This window comes from Boleophthalmus pectinirostris, unplaced genomic scaffold (genome assembly GCF_026225935.1).
Source record: "Boleophthalmus pectinirostris isolate CB_2022bp ecotype Guang Dong unplaced genomic scaffold, ASM2622593v1 HiC_scaffold_2, whole genome shotgun sequence".
Classification (NCBI taxonomy): domain Eukaryota; kingdom Metazoa; phylum Chordata; class Actinopteri; order Gobiiformes; family Gobiidae; genus Boleophthalmus; species Boleophthalmus pectinirostris.
The window spans coordinates 23,395,718-23,411,344 of record NW_026571152.1 but is presented as its reverse complement, the minus strand read 5'-3'; the positions used below and the strand labels follow the sequence as shown (position 1 = coordinate 23,411,344).

At 37.9% G+C, this 15,627-nt stretch overlaps 1 protein-coding gene across 1 annotated transcript; it reads right to left on the bottom strand.

Annotated features, from left to right (window-relative positions):
• Positions 1-267: 267 nt before the first annotated feature.
• LOC110169598 (unconventional myosin-Va-like) lies at positions 268-14,041 on the bottom strand. The gene is given in 41 exon segments (XM_020935153.2): positions 268-821; positions 897-977; positions 1,108-1,282; positions 1,849-2,125; positions 2,958-3,108; positions 3,278-3,367; positions 3,438-3,592; positions 3,683-3,826; positions 3,905-3,998; positions 4,172-4,370; positions 4,447-4,521; positions 4,595-4,662; positions 5,282-5,509; positions 5,605-5,661; positions 5,740-5,856; positions 5,933-6,046; positions 6,122-6,261; positions 6,335-6,428; positions 6,503-6,751; positions 6,874-7,113; positions 7,262-7,418; positions 7,490-7,701; positions 7,773-7,881; positions 7,945-8,031; positions 8,110-8,207; positions 8,291-8,398; positions 8,565-8,648; positions 9,217-9,342; positions 9,459-9,599; positions 9,670-9,751; positions 10,129-10,394; positions 10,462-10,568; positions 10,642-10,749; positions 10,836-10,917; positions 11,289-11,432; positions 11,504-11,660; positions 11,741-11,851; positions 11,853-11,883; positions 12,486-12,657; positions 13,428-13,538; positions 13,862-14,041. Coding segments are annotated over 41 exon segments (5,421 nt in total). The 5' UTR covers positions 13,889-14,041; the 3' UTR covers positions 268-668.
• Positions 14,042-15,627: the final 1,586 nt, after the last annotated feature.

Genomic DNA, 15,627 nt, shown 5'->3' with positions numbered 1-15,627 from the left:
ACATCTTGTGACAGCGGCTTGACTCAGGGTGCGCTCGTTTGGACAAGGATTTGAGTCTCCAGTAGAAACCGGATGCAAACTTTCCACTGTTATGTCGCAAGTGCAGTGGAAATAGGACCATCACATAGCAACGTGTTTTTCTTAAATGTGAACAGGAGAGAATAAAAAGCACATATGCACTTGTAGCCTCTATACATGCTACATATACGTACTGTACAGAGGCCTATAGGCTATAGACATGCTTTAATAAACACATTATTGGCATCGTTTTCAGATTTAACAAATTTATTCAGGGTGGCAACACAAGAATATGACACATTCATCAAATGCAAAATGTTCCAACTAGAACTTTTAAAAAATGTTTTCAAAGTAATAAATATTAACGTTTTAATAAATTAGTAAGCTTCCCAAAGGAAAAATCCAAGAAAACAGAAGTCAGCAATGCTCAAATAGGCTAGTACGTAAAAAAGAACATTTTAAAATGGGATGATTTATAATAGAACATCTTATAAAATGCTTATAAAGTGATATATTAGACATCACATTTAAAATACAAAGAGCAAAGCATCATAAAACAGAACTAAAATTATTAACCCACACGTCATCTGCTATTGAATTGAAATGAAGGTAGTTTTGCTTCAGTACTGACACATTTAGAAAGTAACAGTCTAGATGCGTGTGAGAAAGCCCACATTGAGACTTGTGGGGATCTGAATGGTGTCAAAAGCCACAGGGGAGGCTGTGAAGTGGATAGTAACATTGAAAATCTTCTTTGTGTCCATCATCAAAGTGGGTGGCTTGTCTCTGTCTTTGAGAAGATCCTATGGAAGTAACAATAAGATATTCATCTTGTGCATTTGAAAAATAGATAAGAAGCACAACACTTTGGTACTTACCTTAATTGTGTCTATAAAGGTAGTGCACACACGCTCTTCAAATTCAATAACTGGTGTGTACAATGTCAAAATCTTTATAATCTGTGAACAGAAAAAGGGATCAATTAAAATAAATCCAAAATAATAAAGGTAAAATAATATAAAAATGGTTGAGTTAAAGTACATAGTTTATAGATTACTAAATAAAGCAGAAGTGTTAGAAGCTATAGACCTGAGCTGGAGTGAGTTCAGTGCACATATTGCAGATGGCTTGGGCGTCTGCCTCCGTCTTCTTCTTGATCTGTAAAAGCTGTGCAGCCTGAACGAGGGGCTCCAGCATCTCTTTGGCCCCACTGTTAGCCATATCCTTCTCAGTCAGCCACTCCTCCAGCTGCCAGACATTGTACCTGGAAACACAGCAAATTGCGTATCACTATAATCTGGCTGGATAACAGGCTCATATTAGGCTTTAGGAATCTGTTATTATAATTCTGTAATGATTTATGCTTTGATTTTTATGATGTTAAACACATTTTTCATCAATTGTGAAATATTGTGCATTCTCATTTGCACACATAAACCACAGCAACTGGAACTAAACTTGGAACTAAAGCTGCACTAGAAGATGACAAAGCCAGCACCATAACAGGACCAAACCAAGTGTACATCTGGACTAAATTGGGCTCAAACTGGGACCAAACCAGGACAAGAATGAATGCACCCATTGTTATTGCTCTAGTTATAAGGTAATTTCAGTTGAATTTACTGTCATTTGTTGTACTTACCAAAGAGCTTTTGTGCTATTGTATCAAAACTACAGTTAATCACTGCAAATCTCATTTACTGTTAACACAAAAAGCAGAAACCTCTTATGACACAATGTATGCCTTTTGTGCATTTTTGCAAAGCTGTTGTTCAGAGTCATCAATTAAATCTATTTAACAAAAAAGTAAAATGTCTTCTTTTTGTATACCTGATCTGCAGTCCTTTACTCCAGGAGCACATGTCTTTGCGCAGCAGCAGGTGGTTGAGTGTGATTGCACAGATGATGTAGAATTGCTGTCGGACCACCTGTTGGATGAGGGGTGGGTCCATGCCGTGTTGACTCATGGTGGAGAAGAAAAGGCTGAGTCGTTGTAGCAAGTCCTCTATTGAAGAAGTCGCATCAAAACTACTACTTTTCTTTCTAAGACCAGTTGGTTTGGATCCCAGCACACCCTGGATGTTCTCATGCTCCAGCATACTTGACACTGTATAAAAAACACTTTAATTCACACTTGTACTTCATTAAAGGATCCATATGGTAAATGGTCACATTTTTCTATAGCGCTTTTCCACCTTCAAGGCACTTAAAGCACTTTACAACAAGGAACCACTCACCCATTCACACACACATTCACACACCAGTGTACGCAGACACTGTGGGCAAGGTGGGTTAAGTGTCTTGCCCAAGGACACAACGGCAGCATTCATCTGTGGGAGCTGGAATCACACCAGCCAACCTGTGGGTCAGTGGATCTGACCACTCAACCTGTGATGTTTATGTTGAAAGCTGGATTCAAACCGCCAACCTTCACATCAGTGGGCAAATGCTCTACCAACTGTGCTACTGCCGCCCATATGACTCTGTTTTCTGATTTTTGTTATTTTTGTTTCCTCATTAAAAGCATACCTGGAATTGTTTTTTGTTTCATTCATATGTTAAACTCACAAACACTGCATATTTAGGCTGTGTTCTTCTCAAACTGAAAACACTGTTTGAGAAGAACACAATGTTCACACACCTTGTGGTGTCATGTTGTAGTACAGGAAGTGCTCACTGCGTATTTAAATATACATCATACACCTTTATTAGAATCATTTGAATGACACTAGCCATTAAGTTGCCAGTCTCTACTGAAGTAAGACAAGAGTAATAACTAAGAATTACTCAAACATGTCTGAATGAAACAAACACAACTCTGCGTATGTTTTTAAAGAGGTAAAATAAAAATAACAAAAATAAAGTATGAATAAAGCATTACATTAGAGAGACAGACACATATTACTGTTTGGGTACAAGTGAAAAGTGAAGATACAAACCAATAAGAGACTGCATTATGTCCTCCATGCATTTGATGAGTTGGCGGTATATCTGGATAGCGAGGTCCTCAAAAACCTGCTGGTACTCAGACAGCTCGAAATTACTCAGGCAGTGGTCATTCTGTTTGGGTGTGTTTTGCTCTGAGTATACCTAAACAGGAATCATATTAAAATGATAAATTATGAGTAGAAAACATCCACTCAAAATGAGTAGTGCATTAATCTCTTGTATCTACAAAAGCTACAAATGTATGTCTTTGGAGAAGCTTTAATGACTTGGTTTAACTAAAGACATTTCAATACAATTATTTGCATTTTACCTTTTCTCCACTGTATTGCTTAAGACAGTGCAATAATCGACAGGTGTTTGACAGCCAGAAAGAAACCACTTCAAAGTCACTTCCTCTTTTCTGAAATAGAGCAAATGTTTAAAATATATCATACAATTAAAATTAGGTTGTCGTTTCTCATTGAGATAACCTTAATAACTCCTTTGATGCTGCTGATTGTGCTATTGAGCAGTGCTGTGACCCTTTGATCGTTGTTGACATTGTCTGCATATCGAAGGCACATGAAAATAATATAGGCAGGAAGACCAGGGATAAAACTGACCGCGACACCACGAGGCTTCAACTCTGAAGAGATAAAAGCATACCATTAAACTGTTTCACAGAATTGTATAATAACTGGTAACTGTATAATAATTGTATGCTTTTTAGCCATACCAGTGACCAAGTTCTTGAGCAGCCGGGTCTCATCTCCCTGCTTGTACTTCAACATGCCCTGGTATTCTTTCTCTTTGCGAGTAATATTTACGTTTATGGCTGGAGGAGTTACTGTAGAAGCCCTCTCCTTTAGTTGAGCAGTTGCTGCAAAATGAAAAGAAAACAGTTTTTGATCAATGCAGCTTTATTTTCCAGTTAATATTTTTACATGCTTAGAGTTACCTTCATATTCTTCCACCTTTTTCATAAAGAATTTAAGTTGCTTCCTTAACTTCCTGATTATTTTGTCCTGTCTTTCTTGCTCCTCCATCAGTTCCTATATTTACGTACAAATGAGCAGTCTTTAAAACTGAAGATCCACAAATAATGAATTGCTTAAGAATAAAGAATCTCTTCACACAAATAAACTGTTCATTCAGTGATCAATAATTTCTTTCTAACAGTAAATAATATTTTATTCTGAATTAAAATGATATAACAGCAACTTACAAGGTTTTCATTAGTTAGCTGTGTAATCTCATGCTTGAGACCTGCATCAATCCGTGCAGCCTCAGGAAGTTGAAGGCTTAGGGCCAAAAACTTCTGTTGCTCTGCTCTGTCATCCTTCAGTCTGCTCAGCTCCTCTCTGAGGCGTTTACACTCTTCACTGTGTGTGCGTTCCTGCTCACGCATTTGGCACTCAAGCAGCCTGAAATAACAAGAAATCACATGTGGATTATAGTGTCCATGGTTTTAATCTTCAACAATGGTGCTGTGTGCTTTACCTGTTAGTTTCCTTCAAACCTTCATAGGCCAACCATAGTTCTCCATCTTCATTTAATGTATGGACATTTTTAGACCTGTGTCCCATAATAATCAGTTAGACAAGTACTATATGAGTCATTGGAAATGAAGACAAGAAGAAAGTCTTACCTGCCAGTACCTTGATGTGAAGGCATCTCAGTCAAATTTAATTTAACACTATCACCTAGCTCAGAATCCTTTAAAAATAAATGGTAAAATGGTCAATTTTTTCTACAGCACTTTTCCACCTTCAAGGCACTCAAAGCGCTTTACAACAAGGAACCACTCACTCATTCACACACACATTCACACACCAGTGTACGCAGACACTGTTGGCAAGGTGGGTTAAGTGTCTTGCCCAAGGACACAATGACAGCATTCATCTGTGGGAGCTGGAATCACACCAGCCAACCTGTGGGTCAGTGGCTCTGACCACTCAACCTGCGATGTTTTATGTCAAGAGCTGGAATCAAACCACCAACGTTCAGATCAGTGGGCAAATGCTCTACCAACTGAGCTACTGCCAATAACACAAACATTTTCAAATCAGGACAGTCCAGTGGGTTAAACAATGGTAGAAACGTTAGAGATTAGAGTCTGCCCCATAGACTGTAGATATTTTTTTATGGTCTATGGTCTGCAGCCACTTTGTAAAATGTTTTATTTATTTTTTGTTTAGTAAAGCCAATGATTGTTTGTAGCTTTGTGAATATATTATATTGTCTGGGCCCTAGGATGTATTCCACAAAGGCGTATACTTATACTTATACTTACCTATACCAATTGACTGTAATAATACAAAAATGTCATTAGTACCTTGTGTTTGAGAGCCTCTTGGCGAACCATATGTGATCGCAGAAGCATCACTTCTTCTTTCCTCATCTCCAGCTCCTCTGTGGATGACGTGAGCTGATCCAAAAGAACACTGTATGGTTTAGATCCAGGAGCAGGAGGCACCAAATCAAGGTTTTCACCCGTCAGGGATTTACGCAGCTCATTCAAATCCTGTTTCAGCTTCTTGTTTTCATACTCAAGTTCCTGCCTCTGTTTAGTAAATACAGAAAAATAAAAGTTAAATAAACAATACCGATTTCAGATACTATAATTCACATGCTGGCAACTGCACTATCACTATGTACCTTTAAGGCCTCCAAATCTAGTTCTGCTCTGCCTGCAGTTCTTTGCTCTTCCACCAGCTTTAAAACATAAAGATCACATGATTGAGTTGTTGTTTTTTGTACAAATGTGGTAAAAAATATTATGTGGTGACTTACTTGTACTGTTTCTTCTCTGTTTTCAAGTTGATGGGAAAGAGATTGTTTCTCAAGCTCCAGCTCTTTTACTCTTCTTTGCAGCTTGAGCAAAAGTGGCAGGTCTACTGTTGACTCACTCTAACAAAATGAACAAAAAGGTTATTATAGAAAAAGTGGTAGCAGAATACAAAGATATCCGCGTGAAAGATCCTACCTCTGTTTGGCTGGAGTTGTCCTCTGCATCAGTGGAACCCAAACTTTGACTAAACTCTGACGAATGACTGCTATAGTTGGAGTCATTTCTTTTGTGGCTCAATTTTGGCACACTCTGAAAAGATATAAACATGATGCCACAAAAGAATATATTTACATTTGTTTAGCTGTTAAGTACAAAATAGCAAACCAAGCCATTCATCTCCTCTTTCAAATCTCTGTGTCGCTCCTCCAGCTCCAAGTGTTCAGACAGGAGATTCTGGTAACGGGAGCGTTCCTCACTCAAGTCCATCTCTAACTGTTTTTTGTCTCCAAAATTTGCATCGATATCTAAAAAGAGACAGCATAATTTATCACGCAATATGGTAATGAGAATAATAATAATGTATATTGTTAGCTTTACCTGCTAACTTTTGGGCTTGTTCTAAAATCAGTTTCTGCATGTCAGCGTTCTCTTTTGTTAATTTCTCATTTTTCATATTCAAATCATCAACCACCTACAAGAGGAAACAAAAAGGTATTTATCTCACAGAAAACCTACTATAAACTGAAAAAGTCAGGAGAGACTGACCTTTTGAGTTGCGTCCACATACAGTTTTGCCTCATCTTCTATCAGCCCCTTCTCTCTCCGTGTGTTTTCCAGCTCCTCGTGAAGGAAGGACAGTTGCTCCAACAGAGACGGGACAGCTTCAGCTTTAGCTCGGGCCTCCTCCTCTGACCTACGCAGGTTTTCAAATTCCTTGTTTTGTTTTTCTCTTTCCAAAGCCTGGGTCCTCTCCACGGCATGCAGCCTCTCAGTGAGCTCTCTGTTCTCCTTATGCTGCAGGGCAGACACACACATGCTGTGCATGTGATATGACGACTCCCAATGACCCAATCATTTTCACAAAAATGTAGAAACGCATGTAAATACATCATAAAGAAGGTTCTTGAAAACCTCACCTGCTCATTGATCTTGTGCTGAAGTTGCATTATTTTGTTCTCCATGCCAACATTCAGTTTCTTAAAGTGCTCCACAGAGCGAGCCTCTGCTTTCAATGCTTTTAGCTCTCTCTTGGCCTTCATGCGCCGCACACAGCTCTGTAGCAGGACAACTGCTGCTATGGTACGTTTAAACTGTTTCCTCACCAACCAGCCCTTTACCCACCTCTGTATGATGACAGCTGTCCGCTCAGAGATCAGCTGTGGAAAAAGAAGGCAGTTTATGACATTGAACCAACAGGAGAGCTTGATTTTAAAAACATTTAAATTAAGATCCTTAAACCCATTTGAAATATACAACCATAACTGATTAACCAAAGTGATCACAGAAATACCAAATACACGTTACCTTGTAGTAGTTCATTCGGGCCATATATGCTCTCAGGAAGCTCTGGATGACGATGGCAGCAGAGCGGATCTGCAGGTATCGCCTCCTCTGGAGCCACATTCGCACATTCCGCTGAATAAGCACAGCAGCCCGAGTTTGTCGAAGGAACATGACATAACTGTCATAGAGATATGTGAGTTACATTTTCTACAAAATACACCATGATTTCTGTTTTTCTACTCCACTGACCAGCGCGCTTGGTAGCCCCGCACATGTTTTTGAATGAGGATGGCAGCCTCTCTCATCCTCAGGTATTTCTTGCGGGCGATCCAGCAGCGAATCGTCTTCTGGATGCGTACACAGGCCAGACGGAGTTTATCAAAGCGAAGTTTCTCCAGGAAAGCAACCTGGCCAGCTCTGAAGAAGATCTTATTCTTGCCAAACTGATATTTATTTGTATCCTGTCAAATAATAAAACTATAGATTATGTCTTTTTTAATTAATTTTTTTTAAATATTTCAGTTCAACATACCTGAATGCATTTCTCTAGAAGATTTTTGCAAGTCTGTTTCCAATCAGGAAGGATATCTTTCTGCTTCAACAGGACCCGGTACCGAACAAAGAATTCTTGATAAGTCCATCTACAATATACGAATACATGATGAGCAAGATGCACTATGTTGGTTGTTTATAGGTTATTGTACCTTGATGGAAATCCTGCAGCCGAGATCCGGACTGTTTCCAGGATGCCACAGGCTCGGAGCTGCTGAACTGCTCTGAAGGGGTCCAGTCTACACAAACATGAAGTTACAGTTATTACACCAGATTCTGGATTTATATAGGTATATGATAAACACAGTTGTTCTTACGTAAATGGAGCTTTATGGTCATTTGGCTTAATGCACCGCACATAATGAGGAGTAGTAGCATTTAATGTGTCCATCAATAAATGCAGAGACTGGCGAAACTGCAAAAGGGCAAATGCATTTTAATTTTTGCAATGATAATTATTATTTATAATGATAATTTATAATACACAACATGTTTTACCTGCAATCCAACTGTTTTCTTAGTCTCTCTCTGACCAGGTTTAGATTGCTTCTTAGCTGAGACTGTTGTTTTCTCATCATTTTCAAACAGTTTCAGCAACATCGCAAACTACAACCAATAAAAAACAATATAGCAATGTTTAAAATATCCAGCAGATGGCACTGCTCTTGTTTCCTCTTCAATAGCTGAAGCTGAACAATTGTAGCCTGTGTATGGCTGGCACAGGAAGTTACAACATAAATCATAGTTTGTTTGTTTTTTTGTTTTTTTTTACCTGACTCTTTTTCAAGACGTTTATCTGCTCCTCATTTACTGTGTCCTTGTTTTTCTCCAGAAAACCATAACACTGGTACTCCACCTCAGAAAATAAAAGGAAATGTGAGCAGACATGCCATAAGCATTTTACAAATAAAAGAAAAGCATGTCACTTTTAGTATTTATTTAAACCTTTTGTTAATACTATGATGTAATATCTAGTGTGAACAATAAATAGTTTGTATTAGATTTGTAATGAAATTGAGGCCTCGTGGTCAAATTAGCAGTACAAGCTGTAATATTATAGGTGCTTTCATATTCGCATGCAAATTAGCACTTTGAAGAATATCTTTACTATAATCTTTAACTATCAGTATTTTGAGTATTTTTTAGTGAGGCAAAATATTTCACTGTATAATATGTAAAAACTACCTAGTCAATTGAAAATAACAAGATTTGGCATGTGCTAGTTTTTGACTTTTACAGTGCCACTCTCCTTGTGCCTTTGGCTGGAATGTATGAGTCAAGCACCTATTTATTCATTTTCCACAGCTTGTTCTGTTCAGGAGAGAAAAGGGGGAAACACCCACCACACATACAGGCACAGAAACTTCCTGACTTCAACTTCAATGTAGAGTTTATACTTGGGACATTCAATTGTGTTTTAGTACCTTGTCTGCAAAGTGGTAAATGATGAATGCCCTGTTGGACAATCGAGGTTTCTCAAAGTGTGGGTTTTGCTTCTGGAAAGTGTTGTACATTTTCTGGGCCCAAGAGTCATCAGAGCCTTTTGGCATCTACAAAGAGGGAAAAACGCTGACACATCAGTTAGTCATGCCCTGATGCGTAACGTCTAAACTTAGCTCTCCTTCGGTGGAAAGCAGACCAACGAATAGAAAGTTTTTTTCTTTACTCTGCACTCTTCATCCAGTAGGTCCAGGATCCCCAGTTTAGCTTCTATCAGGTTTATGCAAGGCTGATTGTCATAGAAGTCAATGAGTGTCCATGGGATTTCCTCTCTCATGTACTCCTCCTGCTCCAACTTGAAGACATGCTAAAGAAATCCAAAGATGAATGTAATTGCACAGATAAAAGCATATTGTTGAGCAAGATTAGATTTATACCAGATTAAACTGTTGCTGGAGCTTCTCATTTGCATAATTGATGCAAAACTGTTCAAAGCTGTTAATGTCAAATGTTTCAAACCTGGAGAAAAAAAACAACAACACAATTTAAACTATTATCCATTCAACAGTACTATGAAATTTGGACCAGTTCAGCTGGTGACGTGATAATGCAGATAATAGGCACTAAGAACATTTTCCCTTCCTGTGTTTACAGATTTGTTGAATATGAACAAGACCTAACTTGCCAGTTGCCAAATGAAACATTATAGTTACTGTTGCTTAATTTGTAGAAGAAGACCATGCTAATTTTGATAGAAAGGTTTCATTGTACACTTTGGTTGTATGAGGCTGCGTCTAGTGCAGGTAAAAATAACATCAGATGTTTTCACTACCTCATAGGCAGGTGGTCATAATGTGCCTGACTGCTGTGAATGTGTATTTAAATATAATAAATACCCATAAATATCCAATACTCCAATGAATGAGTGTTGTTTCCCAGTAGATTTCAACATGTTGTTAACATTGTCCACGATCCAACTAAAGAGTCCTGCGTAGATATGTTTGGCAAGAGCATCTCGGCCGTTGGTTGCATTTAATTTAGAGAGAGATTTGACGTAGGTTTCAGTTGTTGTTTGGAGTTTTCTGTGGCACAACCAATGGGTCATCTCTTCACAGGACACCCCCAGCAACTCACAAAAGACTGTTAGATGGGAATTATTTGGCTGTGGAAAAGGACAGATCTTAGAAAAATAAAGTACCATAATTCAACAAATACTAGACAATATTTACCACAATAGAACTTCTGTCTGAGGACTCTTCTTTTATTTCAACATTACTGAGATGAAGAAGTGCCGCTAGGATTTGGTAAATGGCCATTTGGTGTGCTACGTCAATTCCTTAAACATAATAACAGAAATTGCTAAACTGAATCATCCATTATTGAATAGAAACAAAAACATTTTAACTCACCCAGCAACAAGAAAGCTTTCCTAGTGTTTACCATCTCCTTGGCATCATCCACTCCCTCGATGACTGGATTTTGACCTTGGTTGGTGTAGTGAAATTCATCTGCATCACCTAAAACCAAAAATTACATTTTACTACTGACTATTATAATAATTTAGTAACCACAGAAACCAAAATAAACAAAAAGGCAATCTTACCTAATTTGAATTTTTTGAATTCTGGTAAATGTGATGAGGCACATAGCTGATAGAATATATGGTAGTTTCTTTCATCTTGCGCCTACATACAGTCGAGGTTAAAAAAAAAAAAAAAAAAAAAGTATTATTACATTTAAAGGATCCACATTAGGTTTATAATGTAATAATCTTGTTTCCTCATCTGTGAGTTTTTAAATTCCATACACCTTCACTAGAATCATTTGGGTAATTTCAGTCCTGTTATTGCCAGTCTCTACTGAATTAAAGGCAAAAGGTTTTGAGCTTTGGAGGTGCAGACAGAATAATAATAAAGAATTACTCAAACGTGTGAATGAAACAAAACACAACTCCAGGTATGTTTTTGATAAGATAACAACATTCTAACTCACAAGAGTCATTTTTGTGCAATATAAGACCTTTAAAACATATACAAATTAGTAAATTATTGTTTACCTGAAACACAACTCTAGACTTTTCCAATAAATAAGTCCTCATGTTAGCTCCTGTTATGCAGTGTTTTTTGTCAAATCCAATCTCAATATACTTTCCAAAACGGCTGCTGTTGTCATTCCTTGTTGTCTTGGCATTTCCAAAAGCCTGGATTACAAGGAACAAAAACTAAATTAATATTTTATGTCTGATTTTTCATTTTATGTGATGAATTATACCTCCATGATGGGGTTGGATGCTAGGACTCTCTCTTCAACAGTGGCTTCTCCAGATGAAGAGCTGACTGTAGCGAAGTAGCGCATGGCATATTTAGCAGAGACAGTTTTTCCAGCTCCGGACTCACCACTCACAATGATAGACTGATTTCTTTCATCTCTAAGAAATCCAAGCATGAAATAAACTCAGTGCAACTTGACTGAGACTGTATACATTGTTGTAATGTGATAAGACGATACCTGGCCATTTGCTTGTATGCTTCTTCTGCTACAGCAAAAATGTGAGGGTCCATGTCCCCCATGTTCTGCCCACTATAGGCATTAATGATATCAGCTTCATAGATGGGTAGGCTCGTACGGATTGATAGCAACCAGAACAATACCTGAACAACACAATAAAGGGAACAAGAAATCAGGACAGGTTTAAATGATTTATAGCATAAGTTTGTTATAAAGTAGACTGTGTAATTATTCAGTATGCTTTTTCAAATTAATAAGAATTAAAGGTGAATTATGTAACTTTTCTGGTGGAGAATTCTGCATTGCATGTCTCAGTGAAGATGTTCCACAGTCTCGCATTAAACATATATTTCCAAGGAGATTCCAGGAAGTTACAGAATAAATGCATGTTTTTTGAGCAATAAAAACACTTGCAAATGAATAATCCAAGATAGGTACGTTTAATGTCAAAGTGTGGAGCATTCAAAGCAAAGCAAAAATATATTCATGGATCCAAGCTCGTGGCGGACCTTGTAGTAGAATAGATACATAGTGCCCCTTTAATGTCAAGTTATTTGTGATTGATTTAAGTGGGATGCCCTGAGAGGGGAACTCCCATATAAAACACACGTAGTAGTGGATATCCCTTTAAATGCAAAAGACACTGGCTATCAACATCATTTAGATTATGTCAACGCGAACACTGAGCAATGCTCCAAAGTCTACAGCGACTGTGATAATGAGAGTCACAGATGAGGCTGGTTACCGCAGTAAGTGTAGATCAACTTGGAGTCGATAAAGCGCACTTTCAGATTGTGGAGGACTGCAGGCTCATGAAGGTAGCTCAGACATGTCAGGTCATTCTCTCCCACCAGGATGTCAGGGTTTCTGAGTGGTGGCAAGTCTTTGGTCTGAGATTCAAGTTTGTGTTCCAACAACTAAAAAATACAAGAGATTTACAGTTACCAATGATACTCCTTATTCTAATAACCTTCAGTGCTTAGTGTTATGTGGAACAGTTTTAAGAGGGAGGGCCACCTAACCATTTATTCATGCTATATTAAAAGGTTAAAAGATGGAACAACTGAAAGTGGTCATATGTGGACTGAACTGAATGTGATCATATTAAATCAATTGAGATTTACAGTCACCTATGATCCACCTTATTAGAATAACCTTTAATGCTTTATGCTATGTGGGAATGTTATAAGAGTCTAATTAAAATGTAATAATCTGCTAATTTACCTACAGAAAGCCAAGCACACATAGATGCAGTGGCCCTAAGTGACTGATACTAGCCATGACAGGAATACCTTAAAGCAAACAAATGTTAATGAATATGATTAGAAAAAAAACTTATGTAATATCTTATGTAAAACACTTTTACTTTCCTGGAGACTCCATACCTCAACTACATGCCCAAACTCGACAGTAGTCTTACATGCAGCAACAATCCAGAGTAAAAATGCCTCATCCCCGTTTGCAGAAAATATTAACTTACTAACCAAACTCTCTTTAAGTGCACAACTGTTGGTAATAGAATAAAATCTGTAAAAAGTAGGTTAATGCACTGTGCATGAATCAAAACAGGGAGGTTTCTATGGTTGAGCATAACATGACAGTGCTGTTGTGAACACCATTGCAAATGAAGTATGCGCATAACACATTAATTTCACTGCTTCTGACTGTGACTGTGTGCATGTCTCACTGTGCCATCTTCTAGCTGCAGGGAGAGGGTTTTGTCGCCAGGGGTGTAGTCCCTCACAACCTCCGCAGGTTTCCACACTTCTGCGGCATCAGGCAGCCAGACTCGGGCAAACTGTTGGACAAAGAGCGGGCATATGTCAAAAGCAGAGCTACTAAGCATCAACAATAAAAGTATAAAAGAAAAATGGCAAAAATATGGAGAGTGATACGTAACGCTTCACTGTCACCAGTCATATGCGTGTATTATTGATGGACATGGGTATTTGAGTTGGCACAAGTAATAATATAAGAAAAAATGCTTGTAGATCCATATATAAACATATAATTCTCTTGACTTATCAGACCAGCTACATTTAAATACCACAATAACAGTACATTAGTAATACACCGACAATTGCATAGAAAACCGCAAAGTTGAGCAATAATTGCACCTACCTTAGAGTAAAGTTCAGATACTGCCATGACAGTCGTTTCTCCCTATAAACCATTAAAACTCCCCTGTAATGTAATGAATTAACACTATGATGACTTCCTCAGATGACCATGAGATGACTTCACAAGTTTACTGAAGATCTATCCACTCAGAGCGCAACAGGACGCAGCCGTTTCAAACGGGGTTGCCAGATCCAAACTGAAAATTTCAGCGTTGTGACTTTAAAAAAACAACATTTTCAGTAATGCAGGATTGATAAACATAAGATCCCTTATAGACTATATCATTGACAACCAAAGCTTTCTATCAGGGTATGGTCTAAATATATTTGAGAAAAGTAACATTGTCCCTTCTTGTTGTGAGACCTCAGTCCAAGTGAAACTGGTGATGCCAACTGTAAAAACACAAGCAAGAAGAAACACGTTGCCAATGAAGTCTAACCACATTAGTTTTTCTGTTTAGTTGTCCGCTTAAGCATACGATATTTACAACTGAAAAAAAATGTAAACTGACTTCAGGTTAAGTCTGTGTAATCCCTCAGTCGTCCAGGTAGGATCCACAGCAAAAGAAAAAAATCTATTTTAAATCTATCTAGTGCATTCATTTCTCAAGCAGCTTCTTCAGTTCTTTAGGATAATGTGAAAAATTTGGCTTCGGAGTAGGGCTGGGCGATATGGATCAAAAAATATATCTCGATATATTTTGCTATATTTCGATATACGATATATATCTCGATATATGTTTAAGAAAAAATAACCCCCTAAAATTGAAAACTGCAAAAACAAATATGCCAAATTCCACAAGGTCTTTTTTTATTGAAGTGTAAGAGGTTGGCAGTTCATATAGGAACATTTAAGATTACAAAAACCCTAATTACATAAATAATAATTTAACTGTAAAATAAAAGAAATAATACATATTTCCTTATTTTCATTCATAAATAAAACAACTCAACACAAGCTCATCTTTGCATTAACTCTGTTATCCAAACCAGAACCATGAGCTCCTTTAGCAGAAGAAGCTCAGGAGGTTCATTATTTTAACAGACCCATGTTCCTATCCAGCAGTAAGGAGCTCTGAGGTTTCCCACAATCCACTGCAGATCAAACCCAACGTTTCCAAACACTATTGTACAAGTGACACTGCAGCAGATTATTTATTAAAATCTTCTGCATAAATAAACTTTACATTACTAAACTTTACAATATATGAAGCATAACGACTCTAGAGCCACATCAGCCTGTTTGCGCACGTGTTTACATTTTACAGAAACGAAACTTAAGTGCATGGCTAATTTGCATAAACAGCGCACACCATGTGCCGCTCATGCGGTTTAGCTTCTTTCGGGCTAAAGGACGAGATTCGGTGGAATGTGAGGATGTGCTGCTGATAGTCTTGAAGTTTTTCACTGGCACCAACTTTCGGTGTTCGCGGTGGTAGTGAGGAGTGAAGGAGACAAGAGCGAACAAAATCAGGGAGGCGGGGGCGCGCGGAGGCGACGAGAGAGAAGACAAACAAGTGAAGCGGCGAAATCAAAATTGAATATAAGCATTATATCGATATATACGATATGTCCCAATTCATATCGAGTTTAAAAAATATCTCGATATATTTAAAATATCGATATATCGCCCACTCCTACTTCGGCGCTAAATTTCTCTTATTTTTTTGTCTAGCCTTGAAGGTATAGGTAACAGTCAATGATTTACCACTCCACCTACTGGCCATGTGCAAAAACTATCCATCATTTGTTGAACTTGCGTGGACT